Below are 22,439 nucleotides of genomic sequence, written 5' to 3'. Positions count from 1 at the left end.
TTTGGCCTGTTATATGTTAGTGTGAAAAACATAACGGGATACAGATGGTAAAATCGACTGTTTTGAAAACCTTCCTAACTTTTGGAACTGTTTTGGGGGAAGGAGCATATTTGGAAAATGGAGTGTTGTTGGATGTTCACGAAATCTGCAAACCCTCGACGTTGGCCAACAGTTTTAATCTATTCATTGGTTATTCATTTAAGCCACCTAAAACTATGGAGTTTCCCAATCGTATTTCGACAGTAGAACCGACGCAATCATTGGCTCGCGGCTTTCCCGAGTGAGAGCTAAAACGAATGCTTTTGGTACATTTGATGGCGGAAAAGGTGACGCTATGGTCTTTTTTGGTTAACCTCCAAGTGTCGTGTTTTTATCCGACAAGTACATCGTCAAGTTGGTGCCCCAGCGTAATACAAAATGAGACGCCAGGCGTTGCTCGCCCTGAACTTCCATGTAACGGAACATGTCACGATACATGCTGGTGCGCATCATTGCCTACAAGAAGTTTGTCCACAAACAAGTATGGAGTAAGTAGCCCGTCACTGATTGTTTGTGTCTTAAGACCAACATTGAATTAACTTGTGTTTAATGCATATATTGTGTGTGTCTTATATTGGGCAGAGCATTTCCATCTACTCTGAAACCAAACGCATTGGAGGGAACCCAACAGGACTGCAGCTGCATACACACTGTATGTAAACACAAATGTTCACTGAATGTACAGAATATGGGCAGAGATCATGTTACAGACTTTTCTGGAATCGTAATGGTAAGCAAAATGTTCTTGCACTGTGTGACATTATAGGTAAGATGGATTCATCCATCTATCATCCATATTGTGTTGAGAGGCCTGTTTCTTCATCTGCTTCTCCTGACCCATGGGCACACTCCTTCTACACACCCTTTAGCCGCATGAAAGCCATTTTACAACTTCGAGATCGCAGAAGCTCACTCACAAGACACGATCCTGGCCACACTCTGCCTCAGGTGATGCGTTGCATAATTTCTAACTCAAGAATTATCGGACTGTTTATTAGACAATAAAGTAATATTATGTATAATTTTATGTTATGGATGTTTCTACAGCTTCAGAGTTTGACACCACCAGCAGCATTTAAGGTCAAGTTTAACAAGTGTGCGCAGGTATATTGGTTACATGTGCAGTATATAATTGAATCAATCAGTTCTTGGAAATGACCATGTGACCACAACCGCAGGTGCTAGCTGAAGCAGACCCCCCACAGCTGACATTCTTCCTGCTGATTCACAACCTGAGCCCAGTGGGTGGCACCAACCTCTCTCAGGTGGCTATCCGTGACTCCATATTTGGGATACTACCCCTAAAAACTGAAGGCAGGGTTGTAGAGAGAGGATACCAAGTGTTTGCCATTGATTCTTTATCTGGTATGCCTGACTTTTGGTTCATTACTATAAATAACTAACTAACTCATTTTTAATATGTTCTTTACAAGCCTATTATTTAAACGTTTCAGCTGGATCCCAAATGATTCTTAATTATACTGCTCAAATAAGAAGTCATAAGAGCAGAGTTCTGGACCTTCCAGCTTTCCTCACCTTCTCTAACTTATCACAGGTAGGTAATTTCTAGTGTGCCATTTCTGTTGCCATATTGGTAGGCAGACCTCCTTTTCCACAAATAATAAAGGAACGTCATCTTGTCTCTTATCCCACAGAACGACGTCAGCATGTTTGGTCCATTGACAGCTAATCTGACATTATGTGTAAATTCCACAGACAGGGTAAATTTTACTTCTACGTGGTAAATAGGCAATTACAGTGTATACTGTATTTTAAACTTGCATGTACTGATTTTTGTTTTGTTTTAGATTTATCCGAACCATAGTATGCACTTTGCTGGATTTGTTGGTGGGTTCTTTGTTGGTTTGGTGTTGCTGTTGCTGGGCTTTCTAGCTATGAATCTTATTGGGCCAAGAATCAGGTTGAACCTTCTTCAGCAAAGGGTGAATATACAATGAGTAGAAACCATCCAAAGCAATTCTCTTTCAGTTTCAGTGAACTTGAAATGTTGTATTATCTTAGACAGCAATGAGGAGTTTCAAATTGAATTGATCTTTCTGTACCTGCATTTTTGCCAATTCAATGAATTTATCAGAATTCAAAAATTAGTTTCAATAACTATAGTATACATTTTAGTTGAAAAAGATGTGCTTTCCTTTAAAAAAAAAACACTACATTTGCAAATTAATTGATTTAAGAGCCTTGTGATTTCAATGATCAAATGTGTACAGTATCTCTTGCATAAATTACATTTTTGCATTAAAAAATAATTTAGGTTAAAGCACTGGCATGTATTAACCATTACATAAACATAAAATAACCAATATGTTTCGTTTAGGGCAGCTGTGACATAATAGTTACCATTAGTTGGTGCTTTATTAAAATGTATTAAAAAAAAAAATTGCCAACAATGTTTTCTATTTATATAAATATTTAAAATTATATTTTATTATTTTTGTACCACAGAAAAACAGTGATGATCCAGATCTAGAGTATGCAGACTGCAACATGACTGAGACCGTTAAAGATGAGGCATCTTTCGAAGACAAGATTGTTGACATAATGGTGCTGGAGGAACCGCAGAACATGAACCAGGCGCTGGAGAAGTAAGCAAAACATAATTTCTGTGTGTTCACATTTTAAAATAAGATTTGGAAATGGAATGAATTAAATAAAAGTTCAGCTTTATTGATCAAGATCGTGAAAGTAGATACAGTATGCACAGTATTTGGTCCCCTGGCGAGACAAGGTTGTTGGCCACTGCTTTCTGAAAAGATCACATTTTCTTCAGGGAATCTTTTTTTGTGTCATTTTACCCCTAATGTTTTGTGTAACAAAACTAACAATTAACGTGACTTGTATTTTTCTTTGCATGTTCACCATGTTAGCCTTGAAATGTCCACACTGCTGCACGCCACAAACAACTTGGAGGCCACTCGGATTCAGATCTACAAGGATGTTCTCTCTGTCCTGTTGGGAGGCCTGCGCTACCGTGGCCAGGTCAGCCTCCAGGCTCAGCAAAGACTTCTCAGCGTGCTCCATGGGCAGTTGTTGGGTATGGAGGGTCGATTGAAGGAGGAGCGAGGTGCCCGCATGGTTGCGCTTGCAGGCAAGTGTAACCTGGAAACACGGGAGGAGATGGAAGCAGAGCATTGCAAGGAAGCTGCAGAGAAGGCCCAGGCTGAGCAACTGTGTCAACTTGCAGAAGAACAGGTGATGATGGATGCTGTAGTCTGTAGATACAGGCAGTTGCTTTAATTTCAATTGATTTCATTGTCAACTTCACTATAGGAGCTCCTCCAATGTAGTGTCTTGCTGGAGAAACTGCACAAGTTGAGCCAGGCTCACCTGCAGCGCATCTTGTTGGTCCGCCATGAAGAAGCCTCGGCAAGAGTCCAGAGGCAGATCATCGAGTGGCGACGTGTGGAGCTTCATAAGATCTTCTCCGAGGAGTTGGAGGAGGCCACAAAGATGGGCGAGTTGGAGAAGACTGCTGCCAATAGTCTTCAGCACAGTTACTTTCAGTGTCAGGTGAGTAACATGTGGCTGAGGTCACTATAAATCGTATGGTCCTCAATAATTATATAAATTAATTCTCAAAATGATTCATATTCTAGCCAAATTTTCTGTCATTGTGAACTTTTTTTTGGGCCCCCAACATTCTAAACATGGCATTCTGATAATATTGCCTTTGCAAAATCTACTTGTTTTAATTCATCTCAGGTGGTGGCCATTTTACCATTTGCTTTCGACTGAAAATGACATCACAGTTGCTCAGGGCTTTGGTGATGACCAATCACAGCTCAGCTTGCAAATGTCACTTGACCAAACTCGGGAAACAAGTGAACGGTGATTGGTCATTACCTAAGCCCTAACCAACTGTGATGTCATTTTCAGTGGCAAAATGGCAGCCCCTGAGATGGATAAATATGGGTGGATTTTGCTGCTTAATTCATATTCCACAAACGCAATATTAATCACAATACTGTGGGTAGACTAGTGGGCCTGTATAGAACATATTATTGTGAATATTTTTTTAGGTTGAGCTCCCCTTTATAACATATTTTTATTGATACACTTCCTCAAGTACAGGCATATCCAATGTTTCAGAGGAGTGTATCTCTTACCCCCACAATTTGATTATTTCAATAAACAGATCTCAAGTGTCTTCATAACATGCTTGTGACACACTCATCAAAATACACCATATGGATACTCCCCCAAACACTTATTAATGAGTGGGCAGGTACTCTGGAGCTCCAGCTGTTTATACTGTATACAAACAATGAAAAGTGACTTTTTCCATTATTTGTCCCTTTCAAATGTATCGCTATAAAAAAATAAAATAAAAACCATCTTTGAGAATGGTACAAAAGGTTGTTAATTTAAATTGTCCTTTAAAGGATTACTCAACAGGAAGTCAGACTCTTGCTCCGCCCTTCACTAAGATTTGAAATCGGCGCTCAAAGGGTGTTGCCTGGAGGACCGTTGGGTTTCGAATGGGAAGAGGGTTGGGCGTGGTCTGGCTGTGATTGACAGCAGCAACTCCCTAAGAAGCCGTTTAAGGAGGCGTGTACGAGAGGGTTGCGGGAGCGACTACGTCATGCGGAACAAGTGACTTAGTATGTATCGTCTCGTGTACTGAGAGAACTAACAGCCAAATTGTATTCATCTCAGTGTTTAACCTTAAGATGGCACCAAACACACGAGTTTTGCCCCCAAATCAAGCTTCAAACAAACATGTACTAAAATGTAAAAATAATGGCCCGGACATGTAGACAGCATTTGTAGACACTGGTTTATACAGTTTATCAGCAAAAAAAAGTTGATTAAGTGATGAGTTATGCTTTAAGATCAGGCATATATAAATCATTTTCATTATGTAAAAAAACATCCATCCATTTTACAAACTGCTTATTAATAAAACTAAATATTATTTATTGCATTATTTCATACATCGACATCATTAAAGCCGTCAGTAATTTAACTCTTTAAACAAAAATCTGTCTTCATCTTTTACAAGTTCATGATCCATCTGTGTCCAGGGTCTGCTGGAGGAGATTCTGGATGTAATCCTTGCCAATTGGCGTTATGTGCTAGCTGAACGCCATGCACAGAGGAAGTTCCTGTTACACAGCCTGCACAGCCTCAATAGTCTCATTTCTGAAACCTTCTCTGGCACCTCCAGCAATTTGGACAACATGTTGACACACATCAGAAGGTTGGGCTATTACAATATTATCATCTGCATTGTGATTGTGCTCATGTTAGCAGAAGCTAATTCACAATATTGAATATGTTCCACCAGAGGGAGCGCAGTGTCTGCTGAAAAGCTGAATCAGCTCCAGGAGAAAGCCCAGAAGGATCTGTTGATGGTGAGGCAGAGACTGGATGACGCTTTGAGTCAAGAGAGGAGAGCCATGCGCTGTGGACTTGTCAAGAAGCGGAGGGAGCTCATCTCTGACATGGTTTGGGGCATTACTTTTGTTTCATATATCCTCTGTATTACTACACTTCACTCCCAGTGTACACTTCTGTGCACTGTAAGGTTATCAAAGGAAAGAGCTACATAAAAATAAATTCTGCCTTTACAAAATTGATAACCTATTTTGTTTCTTTTACATTGGAGTGCTTAACGAAGAATCCCCAAATACACATTACATTATTTTTCTTCAGCCTTGTATTTACTGTTCATCATGTACTATTGTAATTTGGTGTCCTCCATTTTCAGCTCAGGGTCCACATGCAGAGACAAAAGGACCTGTCTGGCCTGTCTAAGAATCAAGATGGAAGCATAGAAGTAGCCCAACATCTGCACTGTTGGCAGGACCTACTGACAACTCAAAGCTTGGAGCTTGCCGAGCTCATCAATAACTTAGACGAGGAAGGGGCAGCTGACATTCGCAAGGTACATAAACCAGCGTTTCCGCAGGTCATTAAAAAAATCATTAAAAGTCATTAAATGGGGTTTGCTAAAATTAAGGCCTTAAATGACATTAAGAAACATACAATGTCGAGAGGCACTAAAAATTTAAATACAATTGTACAGTTTTACATCCAATTGGTTGTGGAAAGGAGTCAGGATATCACAATTTAGCAATAATAAATGTGGTAAAAAATATTGTATTTATGGGGACTGATGATTAGTTGTAATTTATCCATCCATTTTCTACCGCTTATCCGAGGTCGGGCCGTGGGGGCAGCAGCTTTAGCAGGGAAACCCAGACTTCCCTCTACCCAGCCACTTCAACCAGCTCCTCTAGCGGGATCCCAAGGCATTCCCAGGCCAGCCGAAAGACATACGCTACGTTCACATTGCAAGAAAATGCGACCCAGATCTGATTTTTTTGCCCAAATGCGACCTGTATCTGACTTTATGTCAGTCTGAACGACTCAATTCCGATTTTTTCATATCTGACCTGGGCCACTTTCACATGTGGTCCTAGATCATATACGTATCCGAATTTTTGCAATGCGACCGCAGTCTGAACGGACAGGTCGCATATATCTGACCTCAACGTCATCAAAAGTCAAATAAGCGCTCCGCGCGGGCGGGGCATTAAGCTCGATTTATGCTTGACGCATCCGCGAGGTCCGCACGGCTCGGGAGACGTACGTGAATCGGCAAAGTTGTTACGAGTAACAGTTGTGACTTTATATTTGACTTTAATTTAATCCTACTTGAAACATGAAGTATAAAGATGGCATTTGTGGTGGTGATATAGCTTCTCACCCTATCTTTAAGGGAGAGCCCAGACACCCTGCGGAGGAAACAAATTTCGTCCGTTTGTATCCGGGATCTTGTTCTTTCGGTCACGACCCACAGCTTGTGACTATAGGTGAGGGTAGGAACAAAGCTCGATCGGTAAATCAAGAGCTTCGCCTTTCGACTCAGCTCCTTCACCACAACGGACCGATACAGAGTCCGCATCACTGCAGACGCTGGACCGATCCGTCTGTCGACCTCCCGCTGCATCCTGCCCTCACTCGTGAACAAAACTCCAAGATACTTGAACACCTCCACTTAGGGCAGGATCTCATCCTCGACCCGGAGAGGGTATGCCACCCTTTTCCGACTGAGAACCATGGTCTCGGATGTGGAGGTGCTGATCTTCATCCCAACCTCTTCACACTCTGCTGCGAACTGCTTCAGTGAGAGTTGGAGATCACAGCTTGATGAAGCCAACAGCATCACATCATCTGCAAAAAGCAGAGATGCAATGTTGAGGCCACCAATTGGGACCCCCTCAACGCCTCTGCTGCGCCTAGAAATTCTGTCCATAAAAATTATGAACAGAATCTGTGATAAAGGGCAGCCCTGGCGGAGTCCAACCCTCACTGGAAACTAATCTGACTTAGTGCCCGCAATGCACAGCCCGTATTGAGGGGCTCGGTATCCGTACTCCCCGAAGCACCCCCCCCCCCCCCCCCCACAGGGCTCCCCGAGGGACACAGTCAGAAGCCTACTCTAAATCTACAAAACACATATGGACTGGTTGGGCAAATTGCCATGCACCCTTGAGGACCCTGCCGAGGGTGTAGAGCTGGTCCACTGTTCCACGGTATGGTAATCATGTGATTAATTGTAACGCCCTAATGTGTGTGTATATGCAGTATGACATGGGCGTTTTAAGATGCATTAAAAATGGCAATAAATTAGATTTGATGATACCTGCAGAAACCCTGATAAACACTACACCACACACACTTCCTCTGTCTGTTAAGGTGACCATGCGGGTAATCCAGAGCTCCATGGCAGACGTCAAAGCCATCCAGCCCTCTACAATGCAGGCTCTATTCACAATCTTGCCGCCAAGCATGCAGCACTCACTGCTGCAAGTCGAACCGGAAGCAGGCCAAGGAGGGAGCACACTCCTGCAGGGCCAAGAGATGCTGCACCAGGAAGGCAAAGCCGCCTTACACACCCTCAGCACCACCAGAAAGAGTCTGAACACAGCCATGGAGAGGGAGCTGCAAGAGCAGAGGGAGCTCAGGGCTCACTGCAGGGCTTTCTTCAGGTTAGTATAGTAATAATGCTCTGGCACTAGTTAAGATGGATTTACTGTGCAGGTCCAAGTGCCCAATTTCAATTTAATGCCTACAGTATGTCCAATATTTTGACTGTTCATTGCAATTTACATTTCAGTTAAGGTTGCAAAGGGGTGAAGAGCAAAATATCGTAAGCCTTTGTCGCATTTAGCCTGACTGTCCTCATATGTGTCAGATGTCTGTGCTCATCCCAGCTGACTCTCTCTGACGATGAGCGCCTGGCCACGAAACTTGAGTTCCAGAAGTGTCTCTCTGTGATGGACCGATGCCTCATGCTGCCCCATGCCGTGTCCAGAACCAAAGTCCACACCTGCCTCACAATTAGGAGGAAGGACAGTGAGCAACAAATGGTGAACACATCATAAACATCATCAACTTGCTTCTGTGATTTGCTGCTCAAGTCCAACGGGTTAGATAGTGATATTTTTATGTAGGCCTACTTCTTGTCCCGGTTGCGCCCCACTGTGATTGGTATCAATTATGAAGCTGCTGGATGAAAGTGTGCATAGAGTGATTTAATTTCTAATCGCACCAGGACAGTAGGCTTGGATTCTTTCTAAACTGCACAGTTTCATTTTATTACAGACAAATGCACATTTCAATAGGAAAGCCAGTCAGAAAACACAAGCCACATCCGACCTAGTTCACTTCCAGAAAAAGCTTCAAGACCAGATCCAGCTGTTGGAGAAAGAGAGGGCAAGGGAGATGGATAATTGTGTTATAAACAAGGTAAGAGACAGGAACAATAATGTGCAGTTTTGTAGTTTGGTGATTCTTTTATTTCATGACATGTCAATTGAAAAAACCCACAATATGGACAGAAGTAATCAGGTCACATGACTGTTACACCTCCAAGACATTAGACTCATTTCAACACTTAAGTGTGACATTGATTTAATCAGTTAGTAAGCTCATTTTTGATCCCAAATAAAGACCAACCTTATTATTAACTCATTCACTCCCAGCCATTTTCACTGAAACAATCCCTTTTGCTCCCAGCTGATTTTGACTGATTTTGCAAGGCCCACAGAATATTGTGTTCTATTGCATGGAACCTACCCCCAAAAATATTAAAGTCCCTTCTTTAAACAGGAATTAAAGTATATTTCTATCTGTTGCCATTTTGCTGCAATTAGCATTAGAATATAATTAAGTTTCATCATTATTCACGAATCTGCTTAGAACTGTGGGGAAATCAACTTGCTTACAAAATGGCACTGGTTGATCTATTTTACTCTGCAGCCACCTCCTGGCCGTTTTTGTAATAACTACCATTGTTCAACTGTTTTGTACAATTGAGAGGCTGCATCAAAATGCTCTAGCATTTAAAAAAAAAAAATCATTTGAAAAACGTATAAATACGTCTTTGGGACACTTAAACATTTAAAATAGAAAGTATTTATGTTCTTGGGAGCAAATTAGTTAAGTAGCGTGCCAAAATTTTGTAGTGTATAAGTGTTCAAGATTTCTGGTCTGAATGAATCATGAGGTAATTTGAGGCGAAGCTTTCTTCTTCTTTTTTTTCAACTGTACCCTACAGGTCGAGGAGGAGATGAGAGAGGAGAGAGAGAACTATTTGCGTTCTCAGGCCGACAGTCTGGCAGTGCAGATGGCTGCCGTCCACTACCAGAAGGCTGAGAGGAGGTCCAAAGTCTTGGAGACGTCCAGAGCACTGCACACCCTGCACAGCCTGCTAATTCATCACCTTCGAGAGACCAAGAGTCTGGCGAGACAAGAAATGGCCCAAAGTATACAGAGGCATTGCCTGGTAAAATGGATTTGATGTCAAGTTTAATTGTGGGATTGTTTTGCTTTGGCTAGGGCTGCCCCTTAATTGTAGTTGGTTAACCAAAATATTAGAAACAGCTCATAGCTTGATGCAGTGTACTTTTACTCCACTGAAAACTAGAACTACAATAACAAACACATGCGAGTGCCGACGACGTGCAGGACGCCAGATGACACTGACCGAAATCCATTATTAGCCTGGCGGGCCGCCAGCCTTGTAAGACGCTGGAGGAAACCCTGGACGTGACATGATTTGCCTTCCAGTAATGTTTTTTTTGCCTTCCAGCAAAAACTTTGTGTTACATTTGATATTTACTAATATTTGAAAATATGTATTATATGATATAATATTATTTTTTCCAAGGCTGTAATAAAATTGTTAAAATTAATGTAAAGAGGGTTTATTTGTCAGATATTTAAGTTAATTCTGTTTTGTTCTAGGCCTTACTTTTACCTCATGCACTTTCATTCATATGACATTATAGCTTTTTGCTTGTTTTCTTGCAGGGCCTTGAGGAAGCAGAACGTCGGCTCCAGGAGGAGAATGTAGAACTGGACCAACTGGAAACGATTCATCGGTCAACTAAAACACACAGAGAGGACGCCGATGCGGCAGAGGCAGGCCACAAGGAGGACGAGCTGTTTGGGCTGCATCAGGACAGCCGAATGACATCCATCCTCCAGGAGGCTCTAAATAAGTGTGAACAAGTGATCACAACGTTGACTATCAGGTGGGTCTTCAATGTCTCGGGGTTACTACAGCCTTTAAAAAAATATATTTTTTAACGTATTAAAACTGATGTATCAGGTTGCAGGAGCTGACGACAGGCAGTCAGACTATGGAAGATCTAAGAGAACAAATGGCATTCAAGAGACTTTATTCAAACTGCGACCAGGTTCAAATACTTCATCCAAACTCGATGGCAGTTCTACTATATGTGCATCTTTTTAACTGGGATATTTTTCTTTGTGGTCATTTCTGTATTTTAGGACCTTCTTTTTGCATCAGAACTAGTACAACAGTGTCGGATGCCTGTTGAGGTTCTCCTTGAGCTTCTGCGTCTACTGGTCCCCACGATGGCCGAGAGTGAACTTCTTTCTATCACTGATGCCATCTGTCCCAAACAACATCTTGGTTCCTCGTCCACAGAGCATGAGCATTCTAGGTAAGCATTGCGTTAATAATCATAATCTGTTATTTCAGTCGCACTAATTGGAAATTGGAATGCATTTCATATTAAGCTTGAATGTTACTGTCAAAAAATGGCAATGCTATTTTTGAAGCACAGCACATCCAATTTACAGTGCATTTTAAATATTTTCCATTAGTTCCCTCTGCCTCAGATTTAGCATCTGTGCCAGTCTTTCACAAACTAAACAGTCAATTGAAATTGTTGTTTTAGAAAGTCTTTTTACATTAATTCAAAAGGAAATAGAGCCGGGATAAACTCTGCCCATTGGCTGAAATGTGAACAATAAATGCTGTGTGAAACAGGAAAATTTTCCCCTGAACTAAGATGAACAAAGTGAAATTGTTTTAGTCGTCATTCGGTCAAGTCTGGCCCTGCCTGAGTTGGGATTAGATTACTGCTGACTAATGTCTCATGGATGAGGTCTTTTGGATCTGAGAAGTAAAAGGAGTGAAGAGATTTTTAAAGAGGTAGTCTTTTTCTTTTCTTTCTCCCTTTTACTTTTTTGCTTTTCACAGTTTATAAATTACTTTTTAAAAACTGCCTTATCTAACATCTTAAGAGAAAGTTGTCCAAAAAAAAACAAACTGTTTTGTTATATTTTGATGTGTAAATAAAGCATTAAAGCGAAATTTGAAAGAAAGAAAAAACCCAAACACGTTTTGTCATGTTTGTTTGACTAATATGATCTGTGGAAAAAAAAACTCCTTTCTCTGGTCTCACCTTGTGCCTCAAATTTGATTTACAAGAAACCAAGGGGAAAACAACCAATCAGAGACAGAAGGCATGATTTATGAGATGTCAATCATATGTCACAAACTTGCGGGCAAAACCCCATAGTTTTGCAAAAAATTAAACCTCAAATTGATGACATTTACTGTTATAGTAACACTCCATTATGAAAAGGTGCTTTTTCAGTGTAACAGATCCATCCATTTTTGGAACTGCTTCATGACTGAACAATAATTGTCAGGGTCATACAAAAACTCAACATTACTTTTGTAAAGATATTGCTTTTGAAATGGGTCTTAATAAAACACAACAAGAAACAACATGTATTTATCAATACTGTTCTGTTGGTTAGAATGTCATCTTGATCCAGTTACAGCGCATTACTGACATTGACTCTCTGACCAGGCCTAATCTGCGTCTTCCTGTCAAACTGAAGGAAGACCTAGTACACAAAAGTCTGCCGAACATGCCACGTGTGGAAAGGGAGAGGTGAGTGAGCAGCTGCCAGATTAAGACATGTCTCAACATCAAGGCCATTTATCAACTAAGCTGTCTCAAACATGAACCTTTCAATCAGAATTGGTCAAGTATGCAAAACACATTGCTGTTGTAAGGACCAAAGGTTGCTATGCAAACCATGCGGTGAGTCATCAAGCAAAGATGAAGTGACCAGTAGCGTAATTACAATAAACAACTTAGAATTTGGCAGGTTAATTGAACACTCCAAATTGTCCCTAGGTGTGAATGTGAGTGTGGGTGTTCGTCTCTGTGTGCCCTGCGATTGGCTGGCAACCAGTTCAGGGTGTACCCCGCCTACTGCCCGAAGCCAGCTGGGATGGGCTCCAGCACCCCCGCGACCCTAGTGAGGAAAAGCGGCCAAGAAAATGGATGGATGGAACTTAGAATTTTCAATGTGTAATGATGCAGAAAGTCCTTGAGGTGAAATGTCGTCAGAGGCGCGCAAGTACGAGGTAAGCACATGTACACGGCTGCCTTTAAAACAGCAGCTCCTTTGTACTCAGCTCTTCCAGACTCCAGGAAAAGAGGCAAAGCCTGATGGAAAGACTTCTTCCCAGCTCTCGTCTGCCATTTGCGGTAAAAGGGAAGAAGGGCAGCTTCACCAAGGAAAAAGTGCCCGAGTGTAAATCTGCCATCAGTGAAAAGGCACAGCAGCACGGTGAGGCTCCCAACCAAAGCGACATGGAGAAAGGGAATGAAATACTGCACAACTCAGCAGAAGAAGATATGATTCTAACCTCGGCCAATGTGGAAGTCATCTGCCAGGCCACTGGTGAAAGGCTGTTTGTCTTTCGAGATCCACCTCAATCCCACATCAGTATCTGCACTCCCAAGAGAAAAAGGAAAAGGAACTTCCTCAATTTGAAGAAAGGTTGTGTGGCTCCAACACCCCAAACTTGACATTGATTCATCATGACAATTAACAGAACTCTTGGCCAAAGGTTTTGGCACTGAATTAAATTTGTTTCACTACCTTTGCTGCTTCAGCATTTTTATAGAATATATTTTTAATGTTTGTAAAAATATCTTGGCTTTAACAGTGCAAATAAATATTTAGCATTGGCACCACTACTGCAATGTAGAACCAACGTCAATCACGACCCTGAAATTTGACGCAACACATGATTTGAACATTTTTGAAGTTGCCATTTTTTATCTTGTGTCCTAATGCTGTCTTATGTAGCACTCCTCTTTGTATTTTTTCTTTCAAAGGCAGCTGACTTGAACCGTTTTCGTCCGTTGATTTGTTTTTTTTGTATTGTTAAAAGCAGTGTGATGAACAACAGGTGGGTGACACATCCTCAAACATAGTGACGCTCCTTTCCAACTCCTTACAAATAGAACTCATAGTGTGTGTGTATATATATATATATAGTATAAATAGTAAAAAGAAACACATTACAAACAGACATGTGACAGGCACATGCCAAATGCTCCACTATAACAACGTTTGCAGACTGCATTTGAGGTTTTGTGGTTTGGTTGTTCAAGTTCAGTCTCATATGCAATCATTGGCCCAAAGGGTAAGTATTTTTTTTATAGTGTAGGCTACTATAGATTAGAAAAGGGGTTTGGTCTGCTCGTTTTTTTTTTTGAAGGAGGAAGTCAACCCAATAATTTACTTTACAATGATATGTTCTATGGAGCTCCACTAGCCTAAACACGGTATTGTTTTCTGGTTAATATTGTGTTTGCGGGAAAGGAGTTAATCAGCAAAATCCATCCGTTTTTATCCAGCTCAGGGGGCGGATATTTTGCCACCTGCTTTTGACTGAAAATTACATCACAGTTGCTCAGGTAACGACCAATCACGGCTCACCTATTTCCTGAAGCTGAGCCGTGATTGGTTGTTATCTGAGCAACTGTAATGTCATTTTCAGTGGACAGAAGTTGGCAACCTGCCTGCCCCCTGAAATGGATAAAAACAGGTGGATTTTGATATTGCACTCATATTCCACAAATAATATTAATCAGGACACTGTGTTTAGTCTAGTGGGGGCACATGCAACATAATTATTGCAAAGAAAAGTTTTGGGTTGACTTCTCATGTAATAAGGCCCACTGAACATTTACATTATGAAGAGTTGCTGCACTCATTTAGAATTTTTTCCTGCTAAAATTAGTTAGTTAAAACTTGTTTTTAAAAATACATTTTATCCTATTAAAATGTGTTTGATTTAACATACAGTACAAATAGCAAAATGATTTTTTAACATATTTGATTAAATATTTAATATATGAAATATAATACAATAAAAAATAAATATGAATGAACTTCTTTTTTTTTTACCTCATCTATGAATGACCGCAAGTCAAAGATCTTCACAATAGTTTGCATGTGTTTCTGCCAGTCAAAACACTACAAGTATTCTGATTAACATTGTGTTTGTGAAATATAAAGCAGCGAGATCCACCCATTTTTATCCATCTCAGGAAGCTGCCAATTTGCCACTTGCTGGTGACTAAAAATGACCTCACAGTGTCCAAGGATTCCTACTTCGGTGTTGCTATGAGTCCACGTCATCCCCCCCCCGATCCCCCTATTTAAAATGCAGTAAGTCGCCCCCCGCTCTGTTACCGGAGTTTTTGCGGCTGAGCGTACAACGCACACATTTCAAACAACCAGTGAGCGAGCAACTGAGCTGAATCATCGTCAACATGAGAGTCGGATCGGCAGTGGCGTTATGTTTCTTCAGCTTTGTGTGTCTGTCCAAATGCGCACCTCCGACTTGTTACTCCAGATCGCTGAGCCTGAGCAAAGAAGTGATGACCCTGTTGGATAAGATTCACACTTATCATCGCACGGTAAGAGCGCCCCACTGCGTTACTTTGTCACGTTGTTTGTAATTTCTCATTCGTGTCTTCTTCTATTGTTTTGCCAGAAAACGTGTGCTGAGGTGCTACCAACCATCTTCCTTGATGTTCATGTAAGTTTTCTAACTTTATGTACACCTGTGCGGCTATCCCATCGACACAGGCTGTTTATACTAGAGGCAACCTAGTTTACAAAAGGAGATAGTGTTGCCAAGTTTTGGTCATTACTAGCGATTTTTGTTGCGACTGCTCAATTATTTTTCAAAAAAAGTGACTTTAAATGAACAATTTTCCACATTGTTTTCCATATGACAAGAAGGGAGGGTGGGAGGGGGGCCAAGGAACATGTTTTTATTTTTTGTGATATTAGAATAAAGTGTAATTGCACATCCACTACAGTAGGTGGCAGTGGCACATTGAGGTGTGCCCGGAGTATTAGCTCCTCTGCAGAAGTGTACTTAGAACAATTTTATAGACAAGTGACACTATTTAGAATTGCGGCAGAGAGTGTGTGTCGGGGTAGGGGGGGCAAATATTTTCTTTGGGGGTCGTGCAATTAAAAAAAAAAGTTGCGTAGCACTGCTATAAGATAATGTACAATTTGTTAATAACTTCCATAATTCAATTCAAAAAGTAAAATTCATACTGTATATTCAATTGACAAAGAAAAATATTTCCTTTTATTTTTTTAAATTTTAAATTCTGTTTATTTTGGCTTACAGCTGGAAAAAAACATTTATAAGAAACAATCAAAATATTAGCCTTAAAGTATTGTCTACTGTGAATCTGCATATTTAGTTTCAGTTTTTGAACTACACAAATAATGAAAATGTTTTTTTTTTCTGATATTCTCGATTGAGATGGGCCAGCTTTTATATTTTGGTAGTTATGAGTGAGTTCTAAGTTAACTCAAGTGATCATGCCTTGGCTTGCGCCATTTCAAGACGAATGTGGTGTCTTTATCGTTGTAGAACTCCTGCATTACAACCAAGCTCCGTGACTTCCTCTACATGCTTGTGAACCATCCCAGTCAGTACTGCCGAGAGCGACCCAGGATGGTGCTACTGAAAACAAAAATTCAAAACTTGTACGCCATCATCACAAGAATTTGCTATCGGGTGAGAGCATCTTAAACTCTGTGTAGCCTCCGACTCACTGGTAGACTTTGTTTTGCCGCTTCGAGGTGACCTCGAGTCTTTATTGCTTTTGGCAGGACTTGGTGTTTTTCACAGACGACTGCGAGGCCATCGACACTGGACACAGCAGGCCTCACTATGCGGAGGACAGACTTCAGCTTCTGCAGGAGGAGAGATAAGCAACACAAGGAGTAACCCTAACGCAGTCAAATGTAATAGCAATATGTACAGTACATAAACACACCATGCAGTGTATTCAGTTATAAGCATGCTGCGCTGACCTGTGCATGTTTAGTGGACATGCATGGTTACATTCCTGCAAGGACGGCAGAATTTTCCACAGGAAATTTGCTGAATGCCAACCGTGCCGACGCTAACATTGAAATAATAAACCCGTAAGAGATGCTTAAGTGAGGACCTTAGCCTTCGTTTACTGATCAAAGCTTTGTGTGTCATTAAAAGAAATAGGCTGTGTTGCCATAACCCTTGCTCTGACTACTAAACAGGTCTTCAGGGAGCACTATGTGCAACATTCTGGGGACATTTGTAAAGTTCAACGCACTGCTTGAAAATGTGATGCAAGGAATTCTGTTAATCACTTTTTCTCTCACAGACAGCCCAGCACTGCTTCACAGCAAGCCAACACTGACTGTTTTTATTCAAATATCATATAATATTACATTACAATGTAAGTTCGTCTATTTGGCTTTTGTCCTTGTTTTGATTATATCCCTCGATCCCAAAAGCAACAAAATAAACTTTTAGTTGTTTCATGATAACTGCCTAGTATTACCATTTTTTTCACTATTTCAACATGGCACATCTTGACTAGATATGAGATTCTAAGACAGTATTAAAATAGTATCTCTAAAATGACCTTTTTCGAACTATTTTGGTAAATACTAACAGCATTTTTATCCCCATTGAGCATCATTTTTTAAACAAAATGTAGAAATATTTTCATGTTAAACATAAATAAATTAATAAACGTTAATGTTAATGTTAATTATTCTTCTGTTTTAATTCTTAAGTTACAGTGTCTCATCATTAGTGAGCTATTCTATAAACAGACCTGTGGGCGACTCATGTTGTCCTTGGGGTCTACTGCAATTTTTTTTTTGTCTTCTTAGAACAATGCACCATAACTCATTTGCTCCCAAAAACTTATAAATATGTTCTATTTTAAATATTATGGTGCTCCCAAAGACGTTTTTATGTTTTTTATGTGTTTTTTTTTATGCAAGAGCATACAGAAGGCTTTAAGGCCTCTGAACTAAAGAGAATGCTTGGAGCAATGGTAGTTATTACAAAAATGACCAGCAGCAGAGTATAAGAGATCAACCAGGGCCATGTTGCAAAAGGCTCTTTTCCCCACTGTTTAAACAGATTTGTGAATAATGATGAAACTTAGCTATATTCTAATGCTAATTGCTGCGAAACGGAAACCGATAGAAATACACTTTTTTCCTGATGAAAGAAGAGACTAATCTTTCTTTTGTTTGGTTCTATGTTTTTATAGCAATAGAACACAGTATTTTGTGGGCCTTGCAAAATCAGTCAAAATCCAGTAAAACAGCTGGGAGCTAAGGGGGTTGCTTCAGTAAAAATGGCTGCGAGCGAATGAGTTAATCTTCTTCTTTTTCTTTTGTCTTTTCTCTTCAGGGGTCGCCACGGCGAATCCGTTGCCTCCATCTAACCCTGTCCTCTGCATCCTCTGCTCTCACACCATCTACCTTCATGTCCTCTTTAACTACATCCATAAATCTCCTCTTTGGTCTTCCTCTAGACCTCCTGCCTGGCATTTGGAAACTCAGCATCCTTCTGCCAATATAGCCAGTATGTCCAGAGGACATGCCCAAACCATCTAAGTCTGGCCTTTCTGACTTTATCTCCAAAGCCTCTAACATTTGCTGTCCCTCTGATGTAGTCATTCCTGATTCTATCCATCCTGGTCACTCCCAAAGAGAACCTCAGCATCTTCATCTCTGCCACCTCCAGCTCTGCCTCCTGTATTTTCCTCAGTGGCACTGTCTCCAGACCAAACAACATGGCTGGTCTCACCACAGTTTTATAAACCTTTCCTTTCATTTTTGCGGAAACTCTTCTATCACACATCACACCTGACACTTTTCTCCACCCGTTCCAGCCTGCCTGCATACGCTTCTTCACTTCTTTTCCACATTCTCGATTGCTCTGGACTGTTGACCGTAAATACTTCAACTCCTCCACCTTGTTGGTCTCTTCTCCCAGTAACCTCACTCTTCCATTTGGGTCCCGCCCATTCACACACAGATACTCCGTCTTGCTACGGCTAACCTTCATTCCCCTCCTTTCCAGGGCAAACCTCCACACCTCTAGCTTCTCCTCCACCTGTTCCCTGCTCTCACTACAGATTACAATGTCATCTGCAAACTTCATAGTCCATGGAGATTCCTGTCTAACCTCGTCTGTCATCCTGTCCATTACCATAGCAAACAAGAAAGGGCTCAAAGATGATCCCTGATGTAGTCCCACCTCCACTTTGATCTCCTCCGTCACACCTACAGCACACCTCACCACTGTCTTACAGTCCTCATACATGTACTTGAACATACTTCTCTGCCACTCCAGACTTCCTCATACAAAACCACAGTTCCTCTCTGGGCACCCTGTCGTAAGCTTTCTCCAGAACTACAAAGACACCATGCAGCTCCTTTTGACCTTCTCTGTACTTCTCTATCAACATCCTCAAAGCAAATACTGCATCTGTGGTACTCTTTTTTTTGGCATGAAACCATACTTTTGCTCACAAATGTTCACCTCTGCTCTGAGTCTAGCTTCAACTACTCTTTTCCATAGCTTCATTGTGTGGCTCATCAGCTTTATTCCTCTGTAGTTGCCACAACTCTGCACCTCTCCCTTGTTCTTAAAAATGGGCACCGGCACACTTTTCCTCCATTCCTCAGACATCTTCTCACTATCTAAGATCATGTTGAACAACCCAGTCAGAAATTCTACTGCTACCTCTCCTAGACACTTCCATACCTCAACAGGTATATCATCATCACCGAGTGCCTTTCCACTCTTCATCCTCTTCAATGCCTTTCTCAGTTCATCCTTACTAATCTTTGCTACTTCCTGGTCCACAACAGTCACCTCTTCTATTCTTCATTCTCTCTCATTTTCCCCATTCATCAACTCTTGAAAGTACTTTTTCCATCTTCCCATCACACTACTGGCATCTGTCAACACACTTCCATCCCTATCCTTTATTACCCTAACCTGTTGCACGTCTCTGTCTCTTTGCCCTGCCAACCTGTATAGATCAGCCTCTCCCTCCTTACTGTTTAATCTAGCATACAAGTAACGTAAGCCCCTTGTTTGGCCTTTGTCACTTCTACTTTCACCTTACGCTGCATTTCCCTGTACTCCTTTCTACTTTCTTCAGTCCTCTCAGTGTCTCACTTCTTCTTAGCTAACCTCTTTCTCTGGATCCACTTCTGCACCTCCTCATTCCACCACCAAGTCTTCTTATCTTCTTTCCTTCCAGATGACACACCAAGGACTGTCCTACCTGTCTCCCTGATCATTGCTGTAGTTGTCCAGTCATCTGGAAGCACCTCCTGACCATCCACAGCCTGTCTCAACTCTTTCCTGAAAGTCATACAACACTCTTCCTTTTTCAGCTTCCATGATTTCGTCCTGTGCTCTGCCTTTGCCGTCTTTGTCTTCCTCACTACCAGCGTCATCCTACACACTACCATCCTATGCTGTCTGGCTACACTCTCACCTACCACTACTTTGCAGTTGCTGATCTCCTGCAGATTACACCGTCTACACAAGATGTAGTCTACCTGTGTACTCCTACCTCCACTCTTGTAGGTCATCCTATGTTCCTGCCTCTTCTGGAAGAAAGTTTTCACAACAGCCATTTCCATTCTTTTTGCAAAGTCAACCACCATCTGTCCTTCTGCGTTCCTCTCCTAGATAGCAAACCTGCCCATCACATCCTTATCAATTGACTTTTTAAAACCATGGTTAACCGTCAGACAAGTCATCAGCCCATATCTAATTTTGACTTGACAATATTTACCGGCACTTCATTTGAAAAGTGGCTCCAAACAGATGACGACAGTATCGCTTGTGCAAAGCACCAATCTGGTCTCCCTCTCCATTTTTAATCAGGTTTAGGTTAATGTTCTGTCCGGGCCATTCCATATATTCCTCACAGTTTTGGATATTTGTGTTATTGTCATACCCAAAGTTAAAATTCAGCTTCACATCTGAAGGTTTTGCCCTGTTTTGACTTTTTGGAACGGAGTTTAGTTCCATAGTTAGATATTTTTTTTTAAGAAAAGAAAGAAAGAAAAAAAGGTAATGTCTTGATGTGATCAAACCATGTCATTTTCCCATGTACTTTTATGAGATTTATGAGATCACATAGTCAAAGTCACAAAGTACAAAACAAGTACGTGACAGAAATTTTTGCAGGTTTAATGTAGCTGTTGGCCTTTTGGTGCCCTGGCATGAGCAAATAGACTTATGATATCTTATGAGACCTTGATCAAGACACCTAATTCCCTGCAATACTTTCCCCAGTAGCACAACGGTGTCACCTTTTTAGTTCAGAAAAATGCATGTAGTGTAATTGCAAAAGTACATTACCGCTACTTGCCACAAGATGGCGGTGCTTGTCAGCATTTGTCAACTTAGAATTGTCTTGTGTTTTTGCGTTTCACATCTTCTTTTATGGTTAATAAAATCACATTTGATGTTTTTAACGTTTAATAAAAAATCATCATATTACTGAATAATGTGCCACAATAAGTGAAATCCCAATTTGATTCTTATAATTTTAAGTGTATAAAAAAGTCTTCACACTTGTTTAGAATGATGTTATATGCTATTATACCTGTCTGTGTAAATATTTCATATATCATCAACCTCTTAAAATAATGGCCTAAGTAATATTTTGACAACAAAAAATTCCAATTAAATTAAAAAAAATATTGGAAAATGGAGTAGGCCTAATTGATAATACCGTATATGATAATCAGAATGTGGTTCCATTTTGTTATGTTTTCTGAAATAAGATGACATAGGCAACTATTTTAGAAGGTCGACAAGAGAACTTTTGAGTTGAAGTCATGCTCCTTTCAAAACAAGCATGTTTGTTGCTAATAGTACAGCAAATCAGATTCAAATGTACCTCTTAACCACATGAAGCTGCACTCCTAATGAAGGAACCCTGCCAACACCAAAATGTTAGTGAGCAGCATGAGGCTTGTTAAAAAAAAATGTTAGTCATAAAATGTAATTGTTGTGCTTATTGATCATCATCATTACAGGGCTGCAGAATTCACATTGTTTTGTATCATTAAGGCAAAATGAGAATAAAACCTTCAGTCAGCGGGCGTCCGGGTAATTTCCCAATTTAATGTTCTGTGACCCTGCACCAAAAATGTTAAACGCTGGATCATAAAACAGAAAAACTTTGCCCAGGGGGTCGCAGTAATCATTCTCTGCTTTGTTGAAATAAATGAGCTCGTAAAGTACAGATCAGAAACCTATTTACATTAAAGGATCACTGATGCACTTTGTGATTCACTTGTGCTTTAAAGGGCTTTCGGGCAATTTTCCATCACATTAAGCACTTTTTATTGCATCTTTAAAAAAAAACGTGTTGCCTCATTAGTCCACATAAGAAAATATTTCCCCTTAAAATAGATGTTTGTAAAACTCTAGTTATAATTATGTTACACAGTAAATGTGGCTAGGATGCTAGTGTTATAGTTTTACCCAAGCTGGAATAATGGACTGAAACTGTGCCAATTGTAAAGATGCCTAAAAAATGCCATAATAATAAAAAAAAATAATAGCTCCATTAATGTATGTGGGGCTAATTACTCATTTGTGTCAGTCAGTCACGGGCTCTTAAGGCCAAATCATGATAAATGAAGGCTGTTAGTCATTTTAACGTCAACATCATTAAACACTCTCAATGTGGTGATGACTGTAACTACGGCAGTGGTTGTTAAAATTAAAGTGGATATCAAAAGTCTACACACCCCTGTTCAATTATTCTTTTTTTTCATGCTATAAAAAAGAGACCAATCTTTTTCCACCATGAAAGTGACTTATAGTTTGTACAACTCATTGCTGTGTTGTATTTTTGCTATTTTTATTTCTAGAA

At 40.6% G+C, this 22,439-nt stretch overlaps 2 protein-coding genes and 1 long non-coding RNA gene across 7 annotated transcripts; 2 read left to right on the top strand and 1 right to left on the bottom strand.

The window, feature by feature from the left end:
* The first annotated feature begins 72 nt into the window (after positions 1-72).
* Positions 73-13,388, top strand: LOC144056758 (limbin-like). 2 transcript variants are annotated; one of them, XM_077573806.1, is made up of 23 exons: positions 73-527; positions 622-691; positions 806-987; positions 1,087-1,143; positions 1,218-1,404; positions 1,494-1,594; positions 1,695-1,760; positions 1,848-1,982; positions 2,506-2,645; positions 2,928-3,252; positions 3,331-3,570; positions 5,085-5,260; positions 5,348-5,507; positions 5,771-5,947; positions 7,765-8,057; positions 8,264-8,438; positions 8,674-8,817; positions 9,629-9,856; positions 10,384-10,607; positions 10,685-10,772; positions 10,867-11,042; positions 12,204-12,287; positions 12,821-13,388. In XM_077573806.1, exons 1-23 carry the CDS (start codon positions 297-299, stop codon positions 13,215-13,217), a joined length of 4,056 nt encoding a protein of 1,351 aa, XP_077429932.1. In that variant the 5' UTR covers positions 73-296; the 3' UTR covers positions 13,218-13,388. The 2 variants fall into 2 exon arrangements, with proteins under 2 accessions (XP_077429932.1, XP_077429934.1); XM_077573808.1 differs by lacking the exon at positions 1,848-1,982.
* LOC144056760 (uncharacterized) lies at positions 9,670-21,780 on the bottom strand. Of its 4 annotated transcripts, XR_013295113.1 has the most exons (5): positions 21,647-21,780; positions 21,456-21,494; positions 16,288-16,428; positions 13,055-13,138; positions 10,338-12,945 (listed from the first exon to the last, which is right to left on the bottom strand). It is a non-coding gene; the product is annotated as an uncharacterized LOC144056760 (long non-coding RNA). The 4 variants fall into 4 exon arrangements; XR_013295111.1 differs by lacking the exons at positions 10,338-12,945; positions 21,456-21,494 and adding an exon at positions 9,670-9,811; XR_013295110.1 differs by lacking the exon at positions 21,456-21,494.
* Positions 14,976-17,046, top strand: cytl1 (cytokine like 1). Its single transcript, XM_077573809.1, has 4 exons — positions 14,976-15,122; positions 15,200-15,244; positions 16,103-16,249; positions 16,345-17,046. Exons 1-4 carry the CDS (start codon positions 14,976-14,978, stop codon positions 16,444-16,446), a joined length of 441 nt encoding a protein of 146 aa, XP_077429935.1. The 3' UTR covers positions 16,447-17,046.
* Positions 21,781-22,439: the final 659 nt, after the last annotated feature.

This window comes from Vanacampus margaritifer, chromosome 8 (genome assembly GCF_051991255.1).
Source record: "Vanacampus margaritifer isolate UIUO_Vmar chromosome 8, RoL_Vmar_1.0, whole genome shotgun sequence".
Classification (NCBI taxonomy): Eukaryota; Metazoa; Chordata; class Actinopteri; order Syngnathiformes; family Syngnathidae; genus Vanacampus; species Vanacampus margaritifer.
The sequence above is the reverse complement of the archived record's forward strand: the minus strand, read 5'-3'. Positions and strand labels throughout refer to the sequence as shown.